The 24,793-nt window shown below is 45.9% G+C and overlaps 1 protein-coding gene across 1 annotated transcript in view; it reads right to left on the bottom strand.

Annotated features, from left to right (window-relative positions):
• LOC118397689 (microtubule-actin cross-linking factor 1-like) overlaps positions 1 to 24,793 on the bottom strand; it is a 280,970-nt gene that overhangs the window by 2,373 nt on the left and 253,804 nt on the right. The window contains 31 exon segments of the mRNA XM_052468938.1: positions 159 to 270; positions 1,424 to 1,534; positions 6,985 to 7,196; positions 9,207 to 9,269; positions 9,882 to 9,999; positions 10,831 to 10,848; positions 12,308 to 12,382; positions 12,555 to 12,709; positions 12,867 to 13,029; positions 13,206 to 13,366; positions 13,600 to 13,711; positions 13,814 to 14,002; positions 14,152 to 14,424; positions 14,689 to 14,883; positions 15,519 to 15,678; positions 16,020 to 16,189; positions 16,329 to 16,448; positions 16,601 to 16,807; positions 17,596 to 17,751; positions 17,970 to 18,158; positions 18,507 to 18,635; positions 18,964 to 19,073; positions 19,076 to 19,106; positions 19,109 to 19,162; positions 19,527 to 19,682; positions 20,079 to 20,252; positions 20,457 to 20,558; positions 20,846 to 20,947; positions 21,122 to 21,244; positions 24,028 to 24,119; positions 24,220 to 24,306. Of these exon segments, the coding sequence (XP_052324898.1) occupies positions 159 to 270; positions 1,424 to 1,534; positions 6,985 to 7,196; positions 9,207 to 9,269; positions 9,882 to 9,999; positions 10,831 to 10,848; positions 12,308 to 12,382; positions 12,555 to 12,709; positions 12,867 to 13,029; positions 13,206 to 13,366; positions 13,600 to 13,711; positions 13,814 to 14,002; positions 14,152 to 14,424; positions 14,689 to 14,883; positions 15,519 to 15,678; positions 16,020 to 16,189; positions 16,329 to 16,448; positions 16,601 to 16,807; positions 17,596 to 17,751; positions 17,970 to 18,158; positions 18,507 to 18,635; positions 18,964 to 19,073; positions 19,076 to 19,106; positions 19,109 to 19,162; positions 19,527 to 19,682; positions 20,079 to 20,252; positions 20,457 to 20,558; positions 20,846 to 20,947; positions 21,122 to 21,244; positions 24,028 to 24,119; positions 24,220 to 24,306 (4,119 nt within the window).

The following is a 24,793-nucleotide window of genomic DNA, read 5'->3' as shown; positions in this document are numbered from 1 at the left end:
GAGGTAATGAGGGATAGAAAGAGAAGAATAGAGAAATAAATATATATATATATTTAGTCTCATTTTAATTATGGGAATCATATGTTTCAAGAGAACAAAAATAGCGGACTGAAAATAGGAATCAAAACTGGTATGAAAAATCAGGACTTTGTTCTTACCGGTACGTCCAGGTTTAGTAGAAATGGGTGTAGCTCCTCCATTCTCTCCAGTCAGAGACCCTCGGCTGGAGTGGAAGGTGGGCCTCTTCAGCTTGGACCCCGACGCTGCTCCCTACATATATATCAGACACAGGGAATGTCAGGCAGTGGCAAACTGTGGCACTGAATACATTACAAATGTCCAATGCAGCGGTTTTTATTTCAATATAGAAATATTTCTAAGTAACAATTAAGTACCTTACTGGGATTGTTTTCTATTAAAATGGTCAAAAAGAAACAAAAATAGCTTCTTGGCAAGTATTTTGCTAGGACTGTCTGTGAATGGGGAGGGATAACTGAAAATGAGCTGTTGTTGGCATAGAGGTTTGGAACTCTCTTATTGGTCTAACTCATTTACCGCATGGAGCTGTCGCCATGGAAGAGTTGTCTTTTCAAACAACTCTTACACTAAAAGGGCATTATTATAATTGTCACAATTTAACAGTTTTCTAACCACAGTGTGGAAATATATATACACAACACAGGAAATCCCATTTTTGACTGCACTGGGCCTTTAAAAAGGTAGACCCTACAACATGACGTCATCATACACAACAGGACTTCCTCATTACACACATCAACCAAACAGGCCAAGGCTGCCACACTATTGGCTCGTCCCAATTTGAGTCTTAAAGCATGTTGACATTTGGAAGTCAATAGTGAATTCGAATGTTGTTGATGTTCGTAAGCAGGATGTTGCCCTGTTGTGTATGATGATGTCATTTTGCTGCATCTACCTTTAACTAAAGGAGCTGGTACTGGTTTCAAGCACCATCCCATACTAGCATAATACAAAAGAAACACCATTTGCAAAATGATCATCAGTCTACCAAACTAAATCCCTAGAACTACCAGTTCAACACAACGTATATAGAGTTAGCTAATAATGATTCATTTCTCGCTCCTTCTCCTTTAAGAGAACATCACTTCAACATCACAATCTATTCATATTGACCTACCACCAGCCACTTCCTGCCGGGGGGCTAAAATATTGTGACAATGCACCGAATGATCATTTAGACTGGATATTGAGCAAAAACATGAAAACAAGATGATGCAAATATATTCAGTCTAAAAGCTGAATTTCAATGTCACGTCACCAATATCCTCGTGGACCCATTGCACAGTGTGCACCACACCCGTGAGTGAGTGATTGTGTGTGTGCGTTAGTGCGTTATTAGTTCGCTGGGGCTTGGGACGGGCGGCGGGAGGAGTCAGTGTGTTACCTCATGCCCAGGCGTGGTGTGGTCGTGGTCTGGGCAGGACTGGCACTTGGTTGGTGTTGGAGTTTTACTGTGTGCCAGCCAGGGCTTGGCATAGCCACGCGAGTTTGAGGACTGGGATCAGCAAAGGGAAGAAGGGAGGGAAGGAGGCAGCCAAGGGGAATTTTTTTTTTAAAAAGGAGGAGAAGCAGGAAAGTAGAGCAAAGGAAAATAGGGAAAGGGAGAAAGGGGAAGGAGGGGAGGCGGGTAGTGTTGTGCCGTGTGTTTTTGGTGCGATAGCAGATGGATTTAAAAAACGCAGAAGGAAAACCAGTGGAGGGAGTACATTTTCAAGCGAGGTTAGCAGGGGGTGGATGGAGGGATTTAGGAGACAAAAGAAAAATACAAAAACAAAGAACAAATAAAAGTGTCACAGTTAAGGACGTAGGCGATTGCTGTTGACATGCAGAAACAGGGGAATTCCCATTTCAACACAGACACACATACATGATACAAGAATCACACGACTGACAGAGACTACACAACTAACGATCGGTGACCACGAAACAGATGATTATGGGTAATATAGCTTCTGGTAATATAGCTTCATGCTTTGTCCTCCAAGACTGGCTGCACCTTGGCTGGACTGCTACACTAATTAGAGTTGAATACATATGCTTATATACAGTACCAGTTAAAAGTTTGGACACACCTACTCACTCAAGGATTTTTCTTTATTTTGACTATTTTCTACATTGTAGAATAATAGGTAAGACTTCAAAACTATAAAATAACAGGTATGAAATTATGAAGTAACCAAAGTGTTAAACAAACCAAAATATTTTTGACATGAGATTCTTCAAAGTAGACACCCTTTGCCGTGACAATTTTCACAATCTTGGCATTCTCTCAACCAGTTTCATGAGGTAGTCACCTGGAATGTATTTCAATTAACAGGTATGCCTTGTTAAAAGTTAATTTGTGGAATTTCTTTCCATCTTAATGCGTTTGAGCCAATCAGTTGTGTTGTGACATGGTAGGGGTGGTATACAGAAGACAGACCTATTTGGTAAAAGACCAAGTCCATATTATAGCAAGAACAGCTCAAATAAGTAAAGAGAAATGACAGTCCATCATTACTTTAAGACATGAAGGTCAGTCAATACGGAAAACGTCAAGAACTATGAACGTTTCTTCAAGTGCAGTTGCAAAAACCATCAAGCGCTACGATGAAACTGGCTCTCATGAGGACCGCCACAGGAATGGAAGACCCAGAGTTACCTCTGCTGCAGAGGATAAGTTCATTAGTTACCAGCCTCAGAAATTGCAGCTCAAATAAATGCGTTACAGAGTTCAAGTAACACAAACATCTCAACATCAACTGTTCAAAGGAGACTGTGTGAATCACACCTTCATGGTTGAATTGCAGAAAGAAACCACTACTAAAGGACACCAATAAGACTTGCTTGGGCCAAAAAACACGAGCAATGGACATTAGACGGGTGGAAATCTGTCCTTTGGTCTGATGAGTCCAAATTTGAGATTTTTGTTCCAACCCCTGTGTCTTTGTGAGACGCAGAGTAGGTGAACGGATGCTCTCCGCATGTGTCGTTCCCACCATGAAGCATGGAGGTGGTGGTGTGATGGTGCTTTGCTGGTGACACTGTCAGTGATTTATTTAGAATTCAAGGTACACTTAACCAGCATGGCTACCACAGCAATCTGAAGCCATCCCATCTGGTTTGCACCTAGTGGGACTAATCATTTGTTTTTCAACAGTACAACGACCAAAAACACACCTCCAGGCTGTGTAAAAGGCTATTTGACCAAGAAGAAGAGTGACTGAGTGCTGCATCAGATGACCTGGCCTCCACAATCACCCGTTCTCAACCCAATTGAGATGGTTTGGGATGAGTTGGACCGCAGAGTGAAGGAAAAGCAGCCAACAAGTGCTCAGCATATGTGGGAACTCCTTCAAGACTGTTGGAAAAGCATTCCAGGTGAAACTGGTTGAGAGAATGCCAAGAGTGTGCAAAGCTGTCATCAAGGCAAAGGGTGGCTACTCTAAAGAATCTAAAATATATTTTGTTTAACACTTTTTTTTGGTTATTACATGATTCCCTACGTGTTATTTCATGTCTTCACTATTATTCTACAATGAAAATCCCTTGAATGAGTAGGTGCGTCCAAACTTTTGACTGGTACTGTATGTAGTGGTCCTTCTGTAGCTCAGTTGGTAGAGCATGGCGCTTGTAACGCCAGGGTAGTGGGTTCGATTCCCAGGACCACCCATACGTAGAATGTATGCACACATGACTGTAAGTCGCTTTGGATAAAAGCGTCTGCTAAATGGCATATATTATATATTATTATGAATGTACAGTGGGAAGAAAGTGGATTTTCGCATAAATTTGACATAAAAATTGATCTGATCTTCATCAAAGTCACAACAATAGACACAGTGTGCTTAAACTAATAAAACAAATTGTATTTTTCTTGTCTCTATTGAATACATAATTTAAACATGCTCAGTGTAGGTTGGAAAAAGTATGTGAACCCCAAGGCTAATGACTTTGCTAAAAGCTAATTGGAGTCAAGGGTCAACTAACCTGGAATCCAATCAATGAGATGAGCTTGGAAATGTTGGTTAGAGCTGCCTTGCCCTATAAAAAAACTCACAAAATTTGAGTTTTCTATTCACAAGAACCATTGCCTGATGTGAACCATACCTCAACCAAAAGAGATCTCAGAAGACCTAAAATTAAGAATTGTTGCCTTGCATAAAGCTGGAAAGGTTTCAAAAGTATCTCTAAAAGTCAGTCCACGGTAAGACAAATAGTCTATAAATGCAGATATTTCAGCACTGTTGCTACTCTCCCTAGGAGTGGCCGTCGTGCAAAGATGACTGCAAGAGCACAGCGCATTATGCTCAATGAGGTTAAGAAGAATCCTGAGTGTCAGCTAAAGACTTACAGAAATATCTGGAACATGTTAACATCTCTGTTGACGAGTCCACGATACGTAAAACACTAAACAAGAATGGTGTTGGTGGGAGGACACCACGGAAGAAGCCACTGCTGTCCAAAAAAACTGTAAGGCGATCTGTCCACCAATTGAAGCGCAACAGAAGTTAGCTGATGCAACAGGACAACAACCCAAAAGACAGAAGTATATCAACAACAGAATGGCTTGAACAGAAGAAAATGCGCCTTCTGGAGTGGCGTGGCAGGACCTCAAGAGAGCGGTTCACACCAGACATTGTATATTGTGGAACTGAAACAGTTTTGTAAAGAGGAATGGTCCAAAATTCCTCCTGACCGTTGTGCAGGTCTGATCCGCAACTACAGAAAACGTTTGTGTGAGGTTATTGCTGCCAAAGGAGGGTCAACCAGTTATTAAATCCAAGGATTCACATACTTTCCCACCCTTTCACTGTGAATGTTTACAAGATGTGTTCAACAAAGACATGAAAACGTATAATTGTTTGAGTGTTATTAGTTTAAGCCGCCTGTGTTTGTCTATTATTGATGAAGATCAGATCAAATATTAAGACCGATTTATGCAGAAATCCAGGTAGTTCTGAAGGGCTCACATACTTTTTCTTCCCACTGTGTGTGTGTGTGTGTGTCTGTGTGTGTGTGTGTGTGTGTGTGTGTGTGTGTGTGTGTGTGTGTGTGTGTGTGTGTGTGTGTGTGTGTGTGTGTGTGTGTGTGTCCTAGACTACAGTAACCTGACTGATTGAACATATGACTAGAGGTATCACACTTAGGATTCAGTGGCATATAAGAGAAAGGCCGGAGAGGTGTGTTTCATCTGAACTTAGACGATCAAAACTCGACCCCCTATGACTGGTATAGACACACAGAGACGACACATTAACGCAATGAAGAATCAATGTGACAACAACCATTGTCAGAAAGTGGGTGAGAGATAACAAGACCTGGTGACCACAAAGACTCTGACTGATACTGTATGTTACAATGACTGACTGTAGTTTGTGAACATGCATTGTAGTGTGTGTTGTGCATGTGTGTCGTGTGCGCTTGCAGGTTTCCGTTTTAGTCTCGGGTTCCATTGGGAACACTTAGACACCATGTTCACTTTCCTTTCCCAGGGCGATCAAAGTAGCTTGTGTAATTGCTCAGCCTATATTAAAAAGACACAAACGAACTTTGTCCTGCTATAACTAACATGGTAAGAGTCATATGACCTGAAGAGAAGCAGGGACATTTAGGGGCGATGTAGTTTGATTACCTACAGTGCATTCGGAAATGATTCAGACCCCTTCCCCACATTTTGCTTGGTTACAGCCTTATTCTAAAATTGATTAAATAAAACATTTTCCTTATCAATCTACCCACAATACCCCATAATGACAAACTGAAAACAGAAATAACTTATTTCCATAATTGTTCAGACCCTGTGCTTTGAGACTCGTAATTGAGCTCAGGTGCATCCTGCTTCCATTGATCATCCTTGAGATGTTTCCACAACTTGATTGGGGTCCACCTGTGATCAATTCAATTGGTTGGACATGATTTGGCACACACCTGCCTCGATAAAGGTCCCACAGTTGACAGTGTATGTCAGAGAAAAACTGAGCTATCGAGGGAGAAGGGCCTTGGTCGGGGAGGTGACCAAGAACAAGATGGTCCCTCTGACAGAGCTCCAGAGTTCCACTGTTGAGATGGGCGAACCTTCCAGAAGGACAACCCATCCATTACGCCCTTCTTATGGTAGAGTGGCTAGACGGAAGGCACTCTTCAGTAAAAGGCATATGACAGACCGCTTGGAGTGAAGCATGGTGGTGGCAACATCACGCTGTGGGGTTGTTTTTCAGCAGCAGGGATTGGGAGACTAGTCAGGATCGAGGGAAAGATGAACAGATCAAAGTATAGAAATATCATTGATGAAAACCTGCTCCAGAGTGCTCAGGACCTCAGACTGCAAAGTTTCACCTTCCAACAGGACAACGAGCCTAAGCACACAGCCAAGACAACACAGGAGTGGCTTCGGGACAAGTCTTTGAATGTCCTTGAGTGGCCCAGCCAGAGTCCGGACTTGAACCCGATCAAACATCCCTGGAGACGTGAAAATAGCTGTGCAGCGACGCTCCCCATCCAACCTGACAGAACTTGAGAGGATCTGCACAGAAGAATTAGAGAAACTCCCAAAATACAGGTGTACAAAGCTTGTAGCGTCATACCCAAGAAGACTCAAGGCTGTAATCGCTGCCAAAGGTGCTTCAACAAAGTACTGAGTAAAGGTTCTGAATACTTGTGATATTACATTTGTATAAAAACCTGTTTTTGCTTTGTCATTATGGAGTATTGTGTGTAGATTGATGAGGGGAAAAAAAACAACATTTAATCAATTTTAGAATAAGGCTGTGATGTAACAAAATGTGGAAAAAGTCGAGGGGTCTGAATACTTTTCAAATGCACTGTAACTCCCATAGAACACAATACCATATTGGTCTACACATGATGAGTACACCGGTTCTGTTAAGTTGTCATGGCCTGAGGAGCTTTTCCCATTCTAGTAATTGTATTTCTATGAGGGAGAATGGGGTTGAGGGCACTTACCCTAGAGGAGGCGGTGGGGGTGGCGGGAGCAGAGGGCAAGGATGCGCAGCTATGTGCGCTGTGCGAGGCCGAGGAGGAGGAGCGGGTGGGCGAGGCCGTGCGGGAGCCGGGTTTGGAGCGCCGGCCTCGGGAGCGGAACGCCGCCAGGCCGTGGGAAGCACCTTCCGGAAGGATGAACTTCTCACGCAGCTCCAGGTTGGTACGGCCTCGGGCTGGAGTGAGGGAAGAAGGGGAGAGAAAGAAAGAGAGAGAGAGAGAGAGAGAGAGAGAGGAGAGAAAGACAAAAGAATGGTCAAGTCTACTCAACTATGGCTGCAGTACGTATCTAGGAACAGTACGAGGCAGAGAGTCAGTGCTTCCCCGGCGAGTCACTGCTCTCATAGTCTGTGTGGTCAAGTCAGTGCTAGGTAGAGTGGGGCGAGGGGAGGGTTGGAAATCAGAGGCAGTGAAGTGCACTTCCGGATGGGCTACTTTTAAGTGGAGGAGGGAGTGAGTGTTTTATCTGTAGTGTTTGTGGCGGTGCAGAGGAAGGCGGCAAAGCATCCTCACACAGAGGTCAGAGGTCAGTCTATGCAAACTGATAGAAAGATGCTCAGCAAGAATGGACTTTAATAGTACACTTGTATTGCTATAGCCAAACTATTAGAACAATATTTACATTTGAGTCATTTAGCAGAGCAACTTACTGTAAGTGAGTGCAGACATTTTTCATACGGGTTTATATGGTTATATACCGTAGCTAGAACACAGAGGTACGTCTGTCAGCCAAATCACAACCTCTCTTCTCTCACTGAGGGAGTCGCTCGGTTCACTCCTTTATTCTTCCCCCTTAATTCATAAACCGTGCATTCGGTGCGCAATATGTGGGGCATGCCTGGTTATGCTCTTGGGGGAGCCCCAATACAGTACCAATGGGGACTCCCATAGACACTCATAGAAGCATTCTTAGACAAGATGGTGCAGCAGCCCCAGCACACAACACTCAAGCCCAGAAAAGCCAGCCACAGTGAGAGTGAGAGTGAGAGTGAGAGTGAGAGTGAGAGAGAGAGAGAGAGAGAGAGAGAGAGGGAGAGAGGGAGAGAAAGAGGGATGAGAGAGCTGCAGTTAGCATTAGCAGCAGGGCACTGGAGCCGCGGTCAGTAGCTATACCCAAGACGGGACACGCCCCCTCAGTCATCCACTAGCAACAGCAGCAAGACCAGTCAATAATAAATGGGTGCTCGCCCTGTAATTACGGTCCCCCAGCGAGCCAGGTGCACCCTCTAATTCAGTCCCCGCCCGCCATCACATAAAGAGCCGCTTCAAGCGCTATTAGAAACCCAGGCTGGCTACACCCAGGTCTTAGACGGTCTCTGTATTTTTTATGGGACTGGCCCGTCAAACTATGCGGCCATTTTGGATCCACATGGCAACCATCACCACCAAGACCAGGGCTGGCCAAACCCTGTTTTTGAGTGGGAAGCATGACGCAGACTGGCACACAGACAAGACTTAGACATGTATACACATACATATGCCTAAACAGACACAAACACAAGGACTAGAATGAGAGGTTGAGCTGGATGGGCTAGATGGATGGTTGGACGGACAGAGTGGGAGAAATGGAGGGATGGACAGTGGAGCAATGGAAGAGAGAGGGAGTGTAGGTACCTCTGCAGCAGAAATAGCCAGGAGTGACCGTCACTGAGAGACACAAGAGACAATGTGAAATAGTGGCGTGCTCACGGTGAGATGGAAATACATAGACACACACATTCCTTCTGATTAGCTCTCGTGTACACACACACACACACACACACACACACACACACACACACACACACACACACACACACACACACACGCTTGCCTCTCTCACTTCAACACAGAGGTGAACACAGAAGACAGTGGCAAAGAGAGTAAAAAAATACAGGTGACGTCCCCAAGGTTGAGGAGGTGAGGAGGAGGAAACATCAGGGACCAAAGTGACAAGTGGCTAAAACAACTTGAAAAACAAAAAGACACAGGTCAATGACTTGGACCTATAACCTGTGATAGGGATCCTCTTGTGCTAGCATTAGGCATGTAGCCAGAAAGGGTAGGAACGTTAGTTCAGTGTCACAGTCAGCAAAGCACAGCAAAAAAGCCCCAAACAAAAAAAAGAAAACAACCAGAGGAAGTGAGAGAACCGAGAAGAGGCGGAGGGACAAAAAGGGGGAAAGAGAGCGAGAGAGAAACCCAACCTATACGAGATGAAATGGTGCTACTGGAGTCGGAGCGAAGGATCTTAAGTCCAGGGTGTTGCACTGGAAGGAGAGAGAAGAGGAGAGAGGGAAGAAGGGAGAGGGCAAAAGGAGAGGTAAGGGAGGGAGAGAACTGAAGATCGTGCACCGTGCAACACTACTTTGAAAGAAGGACCGTGTAGCAAAGAGAAAGGAATGCATGTACAAAAAAAACTAAGGCGGAGAAAAAGAATGAGAAAGGGAGAGATGAACGAAGAGATTGGGGAAAAGAAGGGATACCAACAGAGGAACCATAACAGAGGGAGAGAGAGCGATGGAGACGATTCAAGCCCGTCTTCTCAAACAACTATCACAGAGAGGGATGAAGAGGAAAGAAGGGATGATGATGGAGAGAGAAAGAGAGAGAGAGATTGCTCTGAGGAGCACACCGGACAGACCGTAGACAGCTTTGGAAAAGACAGAACTCTGAAAACTGTAAACCTGAAAGGTTACATGTACTGTATATGTCCGACTATGTCTCGTTTAAACAGTTGACCATTGTACCATACCTTTTGCCCCTCTCGCAGTGTATCCAGTGGCTTGCATTTTGTACTCTGTGTGTGTACATACGTTCTGTTTTTGTATGTACTTAGTATTTGTTTGCATGTGCGTGTGTCTGTGCACAAATAAACTCACCTCTGCAGGGGTCGTTCTTGACCAGGAACTCGTCCAGGGCCATCCAGCCCCCTCCGACCCGCACCATGACCGTACTGCGCAGGATACGCACCAACCGCAACTGCTGCGAGTCTCCAAACTAACACCGCGACGGAGAGGAGAGGAGGAGAGAAAATGAAAAGTGGGAGAAACAGAGGGATTCAGTCACAAAGTACAACGATTAAGAATCCATAGCCATCATACACAGCAGCCCATACTAATCTGAGAACAAGTGTACGCCACTCCATGCAAATTATACTCCAACTCCCATGCAATGATGATGCCACTAAAATCACCCATTTGTCAAAAGCCCAGCTTTCCCAACAATCAACAATCTCTGAAATATTTAATTTCTTTGTTTCATGCAGAATGACATTCACACTTCAGAGTTACTATGGTAAAACTGCTCCATCACGCAGCAAGCAGAACTCTATGAAGCAATACCAAGTCAGAACTATCTTTGATTAGCCTGGCTCCGTTTGTGCTATCTAGTCAACTCTTTGGTAATTTATGGTCATTGTGACCATAGAGTTGGGCAAGACAGCACAAAACAGAAATGGGACCAAGATGAATTTATAATTACTCTCAGAACAGCGTGATTTCACCAATTTCCCCAGTCCAAACCCAATAGGATCAGGTATTATCGCCCTTATCATTATAACCCATTCCAGTTTGCCAAAACAAAAGTCATTCTCAAAACTAAAACCAAATCTGCACAAATCACACCAAGAGAAACACCTCAATGCCCTATGAAACCCACTTCCATGATTCGCACCAACAGTGTAGTGCTACATTTGATCGGTCAAACATGAAATGCGTTGTCACCATGGCAGCATTTTGTTTTTGTTGTGTGGCGTCGAATTGAGGCCCCTGCATTAGTGGAGATCCAGGAAGCAGATTTCAAAGGACCGAACACGCGAGTCAACTTTACCTGGTTTCCAAGGAAGAACTACAATAAATCCAGCAGACGTGGAGGAGGAATAAACAAAGAGAAAGAAGAAGAGAAAGAGTGAAATAACATGGAGAGACAAATATTTCAAACTCAAACCTGTCATTGGATAAGACCTCATTTGGATAGAGATATAAACTGTAGCTCATTCTATGTACACATTCTGTATATCCTTCACTAAGACTCTTTACAATTCATATTGTAGTTACTTGTCTCCTAGTCATTAAAACCAACGATTAATTTGCCTGAAAAAGCAAAAAGGATGCAGTGGAATTTGAATGACGTGGACACTATAGGTGATCTTATTTCCTATCTGTCACAGTGTGGTTAAAGTGCCACTCGAGAGACAAAACAAGATGGATAAGTCAATGAAGAGTGACGCCAGACAGACAAACACACACAAGAACAGTCAAGACAGACAGAGAGGTGTGTGATGCCATGTGACAACGTGACTGGAGCTCAGTGCAGTTAGTTTAGGTGTCTCTGGCCAGGTACTGGATATCATTAACCCACGGACAATGATGATGTAGTTCACACAAAACAACAATGGTAGTAGTTGCTAATCCTGGAGCTGTGATGGCGTATAAGTGATATTTATTATGGTTATATTAGTTTGTGGGTGGGAAGCACACACAGCATATCAATCCCTCAGTGCTGTGACTAGAGATATATGATATGTTAAAGAGCATTGGGGTGCAAAACATACGGCCCCCACGGGCCAGATACGCACCGTGGGACGCTCTTTTTTGGCCCGCCGGTTTCTTAGTAACTATCAATAATGTGACCACCTTGTTATAGGAGTATATGACAAAGCTTAGAGAAGCTTGCTTTACAAAGCCGGTATTTCCATGGATACAGATGAGTGCTACTGTTATTGGCTAGCATTTAAATACGTGAGGAATGGAGTGACTGCATTTGTTAGTTCAACCACAGCAGTTATTGGTGCTCAAAGAAGTAGTGACACACAGCCAGCATCAGAACGAAAACTATTTTGTGTCCAAAATGGCACCCTATTCCCTATTTAGTGCACTACTTTTGTCCAGGGCCCTGGTCAAAAGTAGTGCACTATATAGGGAATAGGGTGCCATTTTCAGACGCAACCCTAGACGCACCATGACTGCAAATGCAACAACTTTAAAAAAAAACACACATTCCTAACATTACCAAGATTCACTCTGTCAAGTAACATCTGAAAACTGCATTTTGCTAAGTAGAAGTTGTCTAAGCTATTTCTTTAAACAATAATACGCCCACAGCACTGTAGCCTCAGGTGTAACTCACCTTGTAATTGCTCTGGCCCAACTGCATTTAAAAATACAATATCTCATACCTAATACTAAGATTTAAAAATACAATATCTCATATCTAATACTAAGTCATAGTACGCAGACAGAATATATAATAACGTGTTTATTAACTGTTGGTAAATGTACACAGCCACTGGCTGAGGAGGACTTACTCTGTACTTGTTCTCTCCTATCTGCTCCACCTGGAACCGCTTGGCACATTTACACTGTGCCACCTGTCTGGTCACCTGCACAGAGTGAGAAAGGAGAAAGAGGGAAAGTCACAAGGCTGGCTCCATTAACCTCCAATTTAGGAGTTGCTATTGGACTGGACAAGTCAAAGGCCCAGCTTTGTTGTTCCAAATAAGGGTCATTTTTAATATCTGGGTATATACGTGTGTGTGTGTGTGTGTTCCTCACCTCATCTTCTATCTTGTCAGCGTCGGTGGTGGGCCGGTAGGCGTCCTTGTTGGGGTGCAGCGCCGCCACAAACTCGTAGTAGTCGATGTAACCGTCTCGGTCCTGGTCAAAGATGTCTGCCACCGCCGTCATCTCCAACCTGCTGGTGGGGAACTCTGCACAGCACAACCAACAGTCAGAAAAAGATGTAGGACTTGTGACCAAGATGTAGGACTTGTGACCAAGATGTAGGACTTGACTACAGTTTAAGTTGGAGCAGGCTATGGGCAAAGAACAGCGCTAACGATGTGTAGCTAGCTTTGAAGAACATACTTGAGGCCAGGATGCCGTCGATGAACTCCTGGCGAGTGATCTTTCCGTCCTGGTCCTTGTCGATGCGTCTGAAGAAGTCCATGACGCGCGACTTCTTGTGGTTCATCCAGCGCATGTACTTCTTCCTCCACACGTCAAAGTCAAAGTTGGCAAACTCTTTCAGCTGGGGACAAAGACAACGAACATAAATGTGAGACAAATGAGGAAGAACAATATACTTAGAGGAAATCATGTGTCTGTTTTGACAAGACAGCATACAGGAGAAAGAACAGGTCTGAAACTCGCGGTCTCCAAGCCCTCTACGGCTCTAATAGGGGAGATCAAGGGACGCTACAATACCTCTTCAAGCCTGTCGAGGGCGTCGTTGAGCTTCCGCTGGCGGTCGAGGGCAAGCAGCCACACCTGCTGCCACCTTGAGCATAGCTGAGTCAAGCGGGGGTTGCCCCCGGCGACTTGCATCGCCGCCTGTTGTTGATGCGGTTGTTGCTGCTGGTTTTTACCTGTAGGGCGAGGAACGAGAGGTGTCATGATTACGGTGCATTACATGGGTTTAAATGTTGAGGACACTTGATGGAACGTTTGACCATATTTTGATGACTTTTATTGTGTTGTTTGGGGGTTAGGCACCCACTGTATATCTTCGCTTATGCATTTCTAGGTCGATATGTATTCATATGTATTTAGTATAATATAATATCCATGCATCTCTGGGAGGTACAATAAGGTAACACACGAGCTCCTCTCCTCTCAGCTAGGCTGCTAGGGGGCTCTGCTGGTTTCCTCTTGTAAGTCTTGGTCACTTTGTCCACGTCAGGCTGCTTCCGGGTCATCTCCTCCATAAACACCTGGGAACAATAGATTGACGTGAGACACAGCCAATCAGAAAGAGTGATAATTATAATAGCGACTAAGCCAATGAGGGTTTGAGAAAAGTAGGCTCCTCCCACCTGGTGTTCTGTGATGAGTGTTTTGAGCTGAGGGATGTCCTGTGGAAGGGTCTCTCCGTCACGCTGGACTAGGGTGGTCTCTGCCCACTGCAGCCATGACAACAGCTCCTCCAATAGCGTGGCGTTGTTGAGTAACTCTGTCAGAGCAGTCTCCAGACGCTGCTCGTGCTGTTTGGCCCATGTGAGGACCTGCAGAAGCCAAATGCACCAATTAATGGGTGAAATACTAAATATTTTAAACAATTTCCATGACTCTCTGGCCCAGCAGGACTTTAAAATATTTACCCCCCCTCTCTTATCTCTCTATTCATCCCACTCTCCTTCTCCAGCCCACCTACCTCTTCAAAGCGGGAGCGGACGATGGTAATCCAGTGTTTTATGGTGGTGATGCAGTCGGCGTGGCACGTGGTGAGGATGGCCTCGCCCTGGCCCGCGGCCCGGTTCACGTCGGTCCTCTTCTCTTCCACCGTGGCCATGAAGTTCCGGTGGGTGTGGAGCAGCGTCTGCAGAGTCTCCGCCTCCTCAGGCAGCACGCCGCGGAACCGCAGGGTCTGCTCAGCCTCGGACAGCCACTCCAGCAGCAGCTGCACCTCCGTGCGGAACTCCTCTGCCTGAGAGAGACGGGTGGCAGAGGGATCATTAGAAGGAACGAGAAAAAGGTTCAGTTTTATTGCAATTCTGCGGTCCAGTTTAAGGTATTATATATACTGCACTGTGCTCACACAGATAACATTAATCAAATAAAAGATGGACTGAAATGATTTGTACCTGTGCATGAAATGGTCATAAAAATGATATTTTCTAACTTCCAAGTATTGTGTTAATACATAAAAACAAAAATGGCACAGTCACTTGGCTTCTTCTTCCTAACTGACCTGTTTGAGGGCCTGCTGAAGACGGGTCTGCTTGGTGACGGACAGGGCACAGACTGTGTCCCAGCGGTTGCTGAGCTCTTGCAGTTGAACTTTGACCCAGGCGGTGTCGTCGCGGCCCGTCTCCATCAGTTCTCTGGCTGAGCGCTTCAGGGCGTGAACACTAGTTGTCCTCTTTCCCAACTCCTTCTGGAAGGCCTGAGGAGACAAAAACCAAACAGTGGTCAAACAACATGGAAACAGGGCGATCAAATATTATTAATGAATATATACTACATTAGTCCACAATAGGAAAAAAATACAGTTATGTTTGAGAAATAAGTATTCAAATTTAATGATGCTTGGGCAATGCGGCACTTGGCAAATAAATGATATATATATTTTTTTTGTGTGTGTTAAATTTTACCCCGTTTTCTCCCCAATTTCTTGGTATCCAATTGTTTAATAGCTACTATCTTGTCTCATCACTACAACTCCCGTACGGGCTCGGGAGAGACGAAGGTTGAAAGTCATGCGTCCAAGCCGCACTGCTTCTTAACACAGCGCGCATCCAACCCGGAAGCCAGCCGCACCAATGTGTCGGAGGAAACACTGTGCACCTGGCGACCTGGTTAGCGCGCTCTGCGCCCAGCCCGCCACAGGAGTCGCTGGTGCGCGATAAGACAAGGATATCCCTACCGGCCAACCTGTCCCTAACCCGGATGACGCTAGGCCAATTGTGCATCGCCCCCACGGACCTCCCGGTCGGTTACAACAGAGCCTGGGCGCAAACCCAGAGTCTCTGGTATGAATGCCTTTTTTAACCAATTGCGGTTTCATAAATAAAGAAATACCTTGTGCGAGTCCATGAGGTTGGAGACCAGATCCAGGTCTCCGTGGACTGGCAGGTCTTCAGCCAGCTGGGGTTCTACACGGTACAGCCAGTCCACCAGGGCCTGCAGGGCCTCAGCAAACTGACCTGAGAACAGCAGGGCCTCCTCTAGCTTGTGTTGCCTTGATAAGAGACAGAGGGAAAGGTCAGTTGTCACATTACATTGAAATTGTAGCTATCGTTATTTTAACTTTTCTTTTATGGTCCAGTATTCTATATGGCAGTGCCCTAGAGAGCTACTGAGTTTGCAGGCTTTTGTTCTAGCCCTGCTTTAACACGCTTGTTTCAAATAAATAATCAATAATAGTGGGGTTTAATCAGGACCAGAATTAGCCGAATCAGGTGCATTACTTAGTGCTGGAACAGAAACCTGCACAATCAGTAGCTCTCCAGGACTGGAGTTGGAAAACCCTACCATAATATTCATTGTAATAAAGCAATTGGCATGGAGTTTTCCCCTCACCTCTCAACACTCTTCCCACAGACGGTGTCCCACTTGTCCCTGACCTCCCCCAGTAGGTGGTCTAGTTTCTGGGTGTCTTCGGGCAGGGTGGTCTTGTCCCTCATGGCCTTACCAGACCTCACTGTGGTGTCATACACCGGCTGCTTAGAACCCAGCGCCTTCTGAAACTCCTTCGGGGGGAGATATTTAGTTAAGGATACCAGAACAGAGGGTCTACATAATGCAGCTTATTGTGTTCGTTGTGTGTGAAAACCGCTCAGAATCCTATTATTTCCATGCAAGACCCATACAGTGAGACTCCTACTGTACCTTGTGTTTGGTCAGTTGTACTTTGATCTTGTCTGGCTCGTTGGAGATCTCCAGCTCCGAGTCTAGCCGGCTCTCAGCCTCCTCCAGCCAGTCTGACAGTTTCCTCCAAGCCTCATGAAACTAGAGGGAGGGAGAGAGAAACTGGTTGACCACCTCTAATTGATTTGCAGGGTGATTTCTGAAACAAAATGGCTGCCGTGTAGCATCCATTTGGTGAAGGGTAAAGTGACTTGTGAACATATGGAGAAAGCATTTCAAACCCTCTCTCATACCTGCTTGGCCCTCTTGCGGGCTTCGTCGAGGTGTCTGCCGCGGTCCAGGGACCTCTGCACCAGCTTGTCCCAGCGGGCCTGTACACTCAGCAGAAGGTTCTTGATCAGAACCACATCCTGCTTCAGACTGGCGAAACGCAGCTGAGAGCCGGCCTTCTCCAGAGCCAAAACCTGCTCCCTGTGGGTGTTCACCTCATTCACAAACACCTGGGGGGGGAACAGAGATCGACAGAGAGCGTGTTAGTCGTATAACTCCCTCGTGACAGCCTTAACATTACATTGATAGGCTCATTTGGTTCTGGGTGCTATGATTTCAGCTGTACATGCACATGCTCATCAGCACATACCAGCTAACAAAACAGAAGGGTGGAAGGGAAATGTACTAAGTCTGCAAAATGTCTGATGAATATGATGAGTCAACTTAAATATATTCAAATGTAGTATTGCAGTTATGTGAATTACAGTTAAGTATATTCTATCCTTTTTTCCCATTTTAATGTTACTCCCTTTTTCTCCCCAATTTTGTGATATCCAATAACGATCCTGCCTCATCGCTGCAACTCACCAACGGGCTCGGGCGAGGCGAAGGTCGGGTCATGCGTCCTCCAAAACATGACCAGCAAAACCGCGCTTCTTAACAAGCAGGCAGCAAGCTGCACCAATGTGTCGGAGGAAATGTTCTGCAGCCTGCATTGAGCCTGGCCCATCACAAGGAGTCGCTAGAGCGCGATGAGCCAAGTAAAGCCCCTCCGGCCAAACCCTCCCCTAACCTGGACAACGCTGGGCCTATTGTTCCCAACCTATGGGACTCCCGGTCACGGTCGGTTGTGACACCGCCTGGGATCAAACCCGGGTCTGTAGTGACGCATCAAGCACTGAGATGCAGTGCCTTAGACCGCTGCACCGCTCGGGAAACATGTATTCTATCCTTGTACTAACCAATAGTACAGCACAGCATAGGATCTCTAAACTTCTATGGTGCCGGAATTGCCCACCTTGTGTTCGTCTATCTGGAAGAGGACGGTGTCCAGGATGAGGGAGGGGGCCTGAGCCATGTTGAGGGTCTGCTCAGCCTGGGTCAGCCAGTTGATGGTGTCCTGGAGGGAGGACTGGAACCCCGTGGCCAGCGACACCGCTTCGTCCAGCTTCGCCTAGGGTGGGGGGGTGGAGGTCAGTGAAATGGTTGATGGTAATATTGAAAATCGCTCCTGCAACAATACACTTCCGATGTAAAACAGTGTTTTTCTTATCTGTGAAAATCTATAATGTATACATTTTATTAGGTACCTAATTGCTTACATATACAAAAACACATGCTCTTACTTATAGCCCTTCATTCATGTCTCGGAACAGAAGCTTCTTCTCTTACCCTGCGGTCCTCCATCTTAGTGTTCAGGCTGGCCCACTTGTTCTGCAGCAGGGCCAGGTTCTGTTGGGTCTGGGTCGTGCCAGCCCCGGGGCCGCCCTCCTCCCCCCCGCGGGACAGCAACATGGACTCCCCCGCGTCCAGCAGCCGGTTGTACTGCTCCGCGCGCTGGGCCAACTGGGTCTGAAGCTCCTATAGAGAGACAGATGTTTTCAAAGGGTTGAATGAATGAACAATGAATAACCTTGATAATGAATGGTAAACACGTGGCCATGGTTTGGAATGAGGAATTTCGATACTTTGAGGAGCCACCCAATAACAACAGGTGTTCGCTAGCTATGTATTGTGCATGTCTAACACACCCGTTACACATGGTTAAAAACAACATGTATACAGATTAGATATAGTAGACAGTGACTCATATCTACTGTCGTGTATGTATGGAACAGGGTGCAGCATCGCAACATCTATCTCCTTTACCGCGTGTCGTCTTCATCACATATCTAGTGTTATGTGTGGGCAACGTATCCCCAGTATTACCAGGTGCTGCTGCAGCTGCTCCCGGGCCGTCTCAGGCAGGCCACCTGTGGGTTTGGCTGCAGACAGCTGGCTCTCTGTCCTCCTCAGCCACTGCAGGAACTCCTCCAGCTCACCATGGAAACCCTCCGCCTGGGGAACCAGGGAGGAGGAAGGGAGAGAGGGATCAAGAGGGGAAGTCATGAGTTGCGAGTTAATGGCAGTGCTTCAATCATTTGCCCCGTGGTTTTAGCCTTGTTAAGATTTTGTACCGTTTTTAAACCTTTACTTAACTGTGAAATAACCTATTTGCTAGTGCAATGTGACAATCATTTTTGTACAAGATGGGAACTCATAATATAGATATAGAATTACAGGAAGGGGTAAGAAGTAATTGGTGTCATTCCTTCATTTCGCTAAGCTCAGTGAAACAGTAACCAGGGCCTCTCTTCTCAGCCCAGTCCGCCTCGATCCTTCCTACCTTGTGCAGTGCTGCCTCCAGTAGTTTCTGCCGGTCCTGGGTCTTGAGTAGCAGGTTCTCCCAGCCGCGGTTGAGGTGGTCCAGCTGGCCGCGGAGGTGGTTGGCCTCCTCCCGGGACTGGACTCCAGCAGCTCAGCCCCTCCACCGCGTTCACCGTCTCCACCGTGGAGCGATGGGACAACACGTCGTTCCTCAGCACCTGAAAGAGAGAGAGAGAGAGAGAGAGAGAGAGAGAGAGAGAGAGAGAGAGAGTTGGAGGGAGGGTGTGTTGGTTACACCTCTCCAATGCAATAATTGATGTGAAGCAAGCGTACTGGCTCAAAACGGCTTCCATGCATAATCTATAAGGGAAAATAAGAGAAGTGAGGGTGATATGGAGGAGAGATGAGTGGTAGGCTAATAAGACCGATTTCCCGATGGAGAACCTTCATTGAGAGGGCTTTTTAGTCCAGGATTGGCTTAATGTGGGTCTGGGAAACTGGTCATCTAGAAATGAAGGCGTAAAGAAGAAACGGAGGATAAGTAAAAGTGTGGGAGGCATAGACGTAGAGAGGTAGACGTACGTGGTGTCGGGCCAGTTCTATCTCGATGGCCTTGGGGTCAGAGTTGATGGGTCTCTGTGTGTCCAGGGTGGCGTGGGTGTGACTCAGCCAGGACTGCAGCTCAGACAAGGCATGCTGGAACTGACCTAGAGCCAGGAGAGCCCCTTCCAACTTATGCTGTAGGAAACAGTTAAGGGAAAACAGTGGTTATTCCAAAACCATGTTGGATTGTATTGTATTGCAAGGTGTAATATAATGTACATATCTGAGGTATCAATGTATTTTAATAGCATCACAACAACTTGTAATGGTAGAATCTATTATGTGTGTGTAACCATAAAAAAATAAACACATAGAAATATGGATTCTAACTGACAAACTTGATTTGTAAAATATTGGGTTCACTACAACAGCGTGGCACTACTAGCCAACAGTGAGTCTGACTTCCAGAGGACCGGAGTTCTGAAGGTATTCTTTTAGACAGGGGGCTGGAGAGCTACTGTAGCTACTGCCCCTACTGTAAAATAGTTAGGGAGTCACTGGGTAAAACAGGCCAATGCATAGTTTGTGTACCTGTCTGTGAATGATCTTGTCCCCCAGGTTGTCCCAGAGGTGTCGGAGCTCCGTGAGGGGCTCCTGGATCATGTCTCTGTCGTTCTGGTCCGAGACCTTCTTGAGCAACAGCTCCCCCTGGTGGCACAGCTTCTCCATGTCTATCTGCTGCTGGTACACCTCCACCTTGTAGTGCTGCTCACAGGAGAGGAGAGGAGTCAGGCCTGCACTAGCAGTTCACTTATCTTTAAAGTGATAGTTCACTTTTATGACCAAGAGAGTTTTTTAAGTACAATAATTATTATAAATATTTGGAGGATGATAAAAACATATATTGGAATATATTAAATATACTATTTATATCGAAGCTACGTGACAAAAATCAATTATGATTCAAACCTTGAGCTCTTCAATCTGCTGTTTGACAGTTCCCAGATCAGTGCCCACAGTGGACATGTCACAGAGCTTGATCACTGTGTTGTCCAGGTAGTCAAACATGCCCTGCAACACACACACACACACACACACACACACACACACACACACACACACACACACACACACACACACACACACACACACACACAAATGAGTCAATCTAACTTCTGAAAACTATAATGCCGATCTATGTCTAGATACTTATAAATGCCTCTACTTCACGACATGATACATTTCTAAGCATCTGCTTTCTGAAATAACCAGTGCAATAAATACCACATTATTCAATTCAAATAATTTAATTCTCATACACACGGAGCTAAAAGACTGATGCATTCTGGGACACTGACCTGCAATGCATCCTGGTACTGCACAGAAGCAGCCATGGCCTCCTCCAACCTCTCCATCCTCTCTCTCCACGTCCGGTCCAGGCCTTCCCAGGCCACATTCATCTGAGAAACGGACACAGAGAAGAGAGGAAAGATGAAACATATCGCAATACAAATACATAAAACAGAGAACGTAGACACAAGAAAGACAACGCACTGAGTCCATCAATGATTATGTTCTCGATTGGTTTGATCCTGTCTTAAGTCTTGAAGTTTTCATCCTTTACTCCTCCTCACCTCGTCAATGGTCTTCTTGACCTCAGGCTTCTCCGTTTCTCCGCAGGCGAAGATGAGTTCAGCCCCAAGGGTTCGTACAAACTCCAGCTCCTCCCTCAGCCCATCTGTCTCGGCCTTGATGGCCTTGGAGAGAGACACAGAATTCATATTTGGACAGATCAGACAACCCGACAGTAGTCACAATCATCAGTAACTACCTCTGCACATTCGCTCCCCTTCCTACCGCTGAGCTAACTACAGTACAAATACATTGCAAGCTATACAGGCCGTTACATACAGTGAAAGTCGGAACTTTACATACACTTAGGTTGGAGTCAATAAAACTTGTTTTTCAAACACTCCACAAATTTTGGCAAGTCAGTTAGGACATCTACTTTGTGCATGACAAGTAATTTTTCCAACAGTTGTTTACAGAGATTATTTCACTGTATCACAATTCCAGTGGGTCAAAAGTTTACATACACTAAGTTGACTGTGCCTTTAAACAGCTTGGAAAATTCCAGAAAATGTCATGGCTTTAGCAGCTACTGATAGGCTAATTGACATCACTTGAGTCAATTGGAGGTGTACCTGTATTTCAAGGCCTACCTTCAAACTCAGTGCCTCTTTGCTTGACATCATGGTAAAATCAAAAGAAATCAGCCAAGACCTCAGAAAAACAATTGTAGACCACAAGTCTGGTTCATCCTTGGGGGCATTTCCCAAACGCCTGAAGGTACCACGCTCATCTGTACAAACAATAGTACACAAGTATAAACACCATGGGACCACGCAGCCATCATACCCCTCAGGAAGGAGACGGGTTCTGTCTCCTAGAGATGAACGTACTTTGGTGCGAAAAGTGCAAATCAATCCCAGTACAACAGCAAAAGTCCTCGTGAAGATGCTGGAGGAAACAGGTACAAAAGTATCTATATCCACAGTAAAACGAGTCCTATATCGACATAACCTGAAAGGCCGCTCAGCAAGGAAAAAGCCACTGCTCCAAAACCACCATAAAAAAACAGACTACGGTTTGCATGGGGACATAGATCGTACTTTTTGGAGAAATGTCCTCTGGTCTGATGAAACAAAAATAGAACTGTTTGGCCATAATGACCATCGTTATCTTTGGAGGAAAAAGGGGGAGGCTTGTAAGCAGAAGAACACCATCCCAACCGTGAAGCACGGGGGTGGCAGCATCATGTTGTGGGGGTGCTTTGCTGCAGGAGGGACTGGTGCACTTCACAAAATAGATGGCATCATGAGGTAGGAAAATGATGTGGATATATTGAAGCAACATCTCAAGACATCAGTCAGGAAGTTAAAGCTTGGTCGCAAATGGGTCTTCCAAATGGACAATGACCCCAAGCATACTTCCAATGTTGTGGCAAAATGGCTTAAGGACAACAAAGTCAAGGTATTGGAGTGGCCATCACAAAGCCCTGACCTCAATCCTATAGAACATTTGTGGGCAGAACTGAAAAAGCGTGTGCGAGCAAGGAGGCCTACAAACCTGACTCAGTTACACCAGCTCTGTCAGGAGGAATAGGCCAAAATTCATGCAACTTATTGTGGGAAGCTTGTGGAAGGCTGCCCAAAACATTTGACCCAAGTTAAACAATTTAAAGGCAATGCTACCAAATACTAATTGAGCGTATGTAAACTTCTGACCCACTGGGAATGCGATGAAAGAAATAAAAGCTGAAATAAATCCTTCTCTCTCTATTATTCGGACATTTCACATTCATAAAATAAAGTGGTGACCTAACTGACCAAAGACAGGGAATCTTTACTAGGATTAAATGTCAGGAATTGTGAAAAACTGATTTTAAATGTATTTGGCTGAGGTGGATGTAAACCTCCGACTTCAACTGTAGCTACTAACATGCTGGCACCATGTGTCTCCTCTTTATCTTCATAACTAATTCATATCTTCTCTTTTTCTTACCCCCTCTCTCTTAGTGTGTTGTTTGGTTGGTCCCATATTCATACCACAGAAGACTATTCCTCCACATTTTAGCATCTGAATATCTTGCTATGCTTTCCTTGTATTTTCCATAGTGTTGCTACAAACATGCGCTATACATCCATATCTTTTTCTCCACCCTTTCCCTGTCTTTCAATAACCATCATCCTCCTCTCTTTCAGTCAACCTCCATCCCTCTCCACACGTACCTCTACCCTCCTCTCTCTCAGTCAACCTCCATCCCTCTCCACACGTACCTCTACCCTCCTCTCTCTCAGTAACCCTCCATCCCCCCTCTCCACACCTACCTCTACCCCCTCTCTCTCAGTAACCCTCCATCCCCCTCTCCACACATACCTCTACCCTCCTCTCTCCATCCCCCTCTCCAGTAACCCTCCATCCCCCTCTCCACACCCCTCCTCTCTCAGTAACCCTCCATCCCCCTCTCCACCCTCCTCTCTCTCAGTAACCCTCCATCCCCCTCTCCACACATACCCTCCTACCCTCCATCCTCGCTCTGTAACCCTCCATCCCCCCCTCTCCACACATACCCTCCTACCCTCCTCCCTCTCCTCAGTAACCCTCCATCCCCCTCCACACATACCTCCACCCTCCTCTCTCTCAGTAACCCTCCATCCCCCTCTCCACACATACCTCCACCCTCCTCTCTCTCAGTAACCCTCCATCCCCCTCTCCACACATACCTCTACCATCCTCCCTCTCTCTGTAACCCTCCATCCCTCCATCCCCCTCTCCACACATACCTCTACCCTCCTCTCTCTCAGTAACCCTCCATCCCCCTCCACACATACCTCTACCCTCCTCTCTCTGTAACCCTCCATCCCCCTCTCCACACATACCTCTACCCTCCTCTCTCTCAGTAACCCTCCATCCCCCTCTCCACACGTACCTCTACCCTCCTCTCTCAGTAACCCTCCATCCCCCTCTCCACACGTACCTCAGCCGCCTCTATCTGCTGTTTGATGAGTGAGGGGTCCACCCTCCCCTCTGTCCCTCCAGCCCCCTCCTTGACCCTCTCTCTCAGATGTCCTGCCAGTCACGGAGCGTGCATCCCCCTCTCCACACGTAACGCCGCCATCTGCTGTTTGGCCCAGAACTGTCCCAGCCAGGTCCAAGATGTCGTCCGAACTTCCCAGCCAGGTCCCCTCCCGCTCCTCAGCCCTCTGCCGGATCTCATCCCACAGGGAGCGCAGACGCAGGAGACGGGAATGCACGGCTGGGAGGGGGAAAGAGGGGGATGGAGGAGTTAGGAATGAATCTGGAAGTGTGGCGTTATTTGAAAGGACAATTGTCACGATTTGCTGTTAGCTATGTAAAAATGGATGGAGGAATTTTATGTAATAACAAGTTATTATTAAGTAGTATTATTAAGTCCTGAACTTAACCATAACAAATAGCAAATGTACTTGCTTATCATTTCTGATGTTATTGCTGCTTTTGTCCCTTCTAGCATGGCCATCTAGTGACAACATCAACAGTGGAGTCTTTTACAGAACCAGTCAGTAGACTACATTCCCACTGCACAGAGCAGTCATTCATAGTTATAAAGTGATGTCCTGAGACATTTTGGCGGGGGATGGCAGTGTCGCCACGTGTGCTGGGAGTCCTCAAAAGTTCTTAACTGTTCGTGAATCTCCGCCTATGTGTTTCTGGGTGTCTGTGTTTAAAATAAACTATGTTGAATACAAAAATGAGACGAATCA

This window comes from Oncorhynchus keta, chromosome 19 (assembly GCF_023373465.1).
Source record: "Oncorhynchus keta strain PuntledgeMale-10-30-2019 chromosome 19, Oket_V2, whole genome shotgun sequence".
Lineage (NCBI taxonomy): Eukaryota > Metazoa > Chordata > Actinopteri > Salmoniformes > Salmonidae > Oncorhynchus > Oncorhynchus keta.
This window is presented reverse-complemented; position numbering and strand designations above follow the sequence as displayed.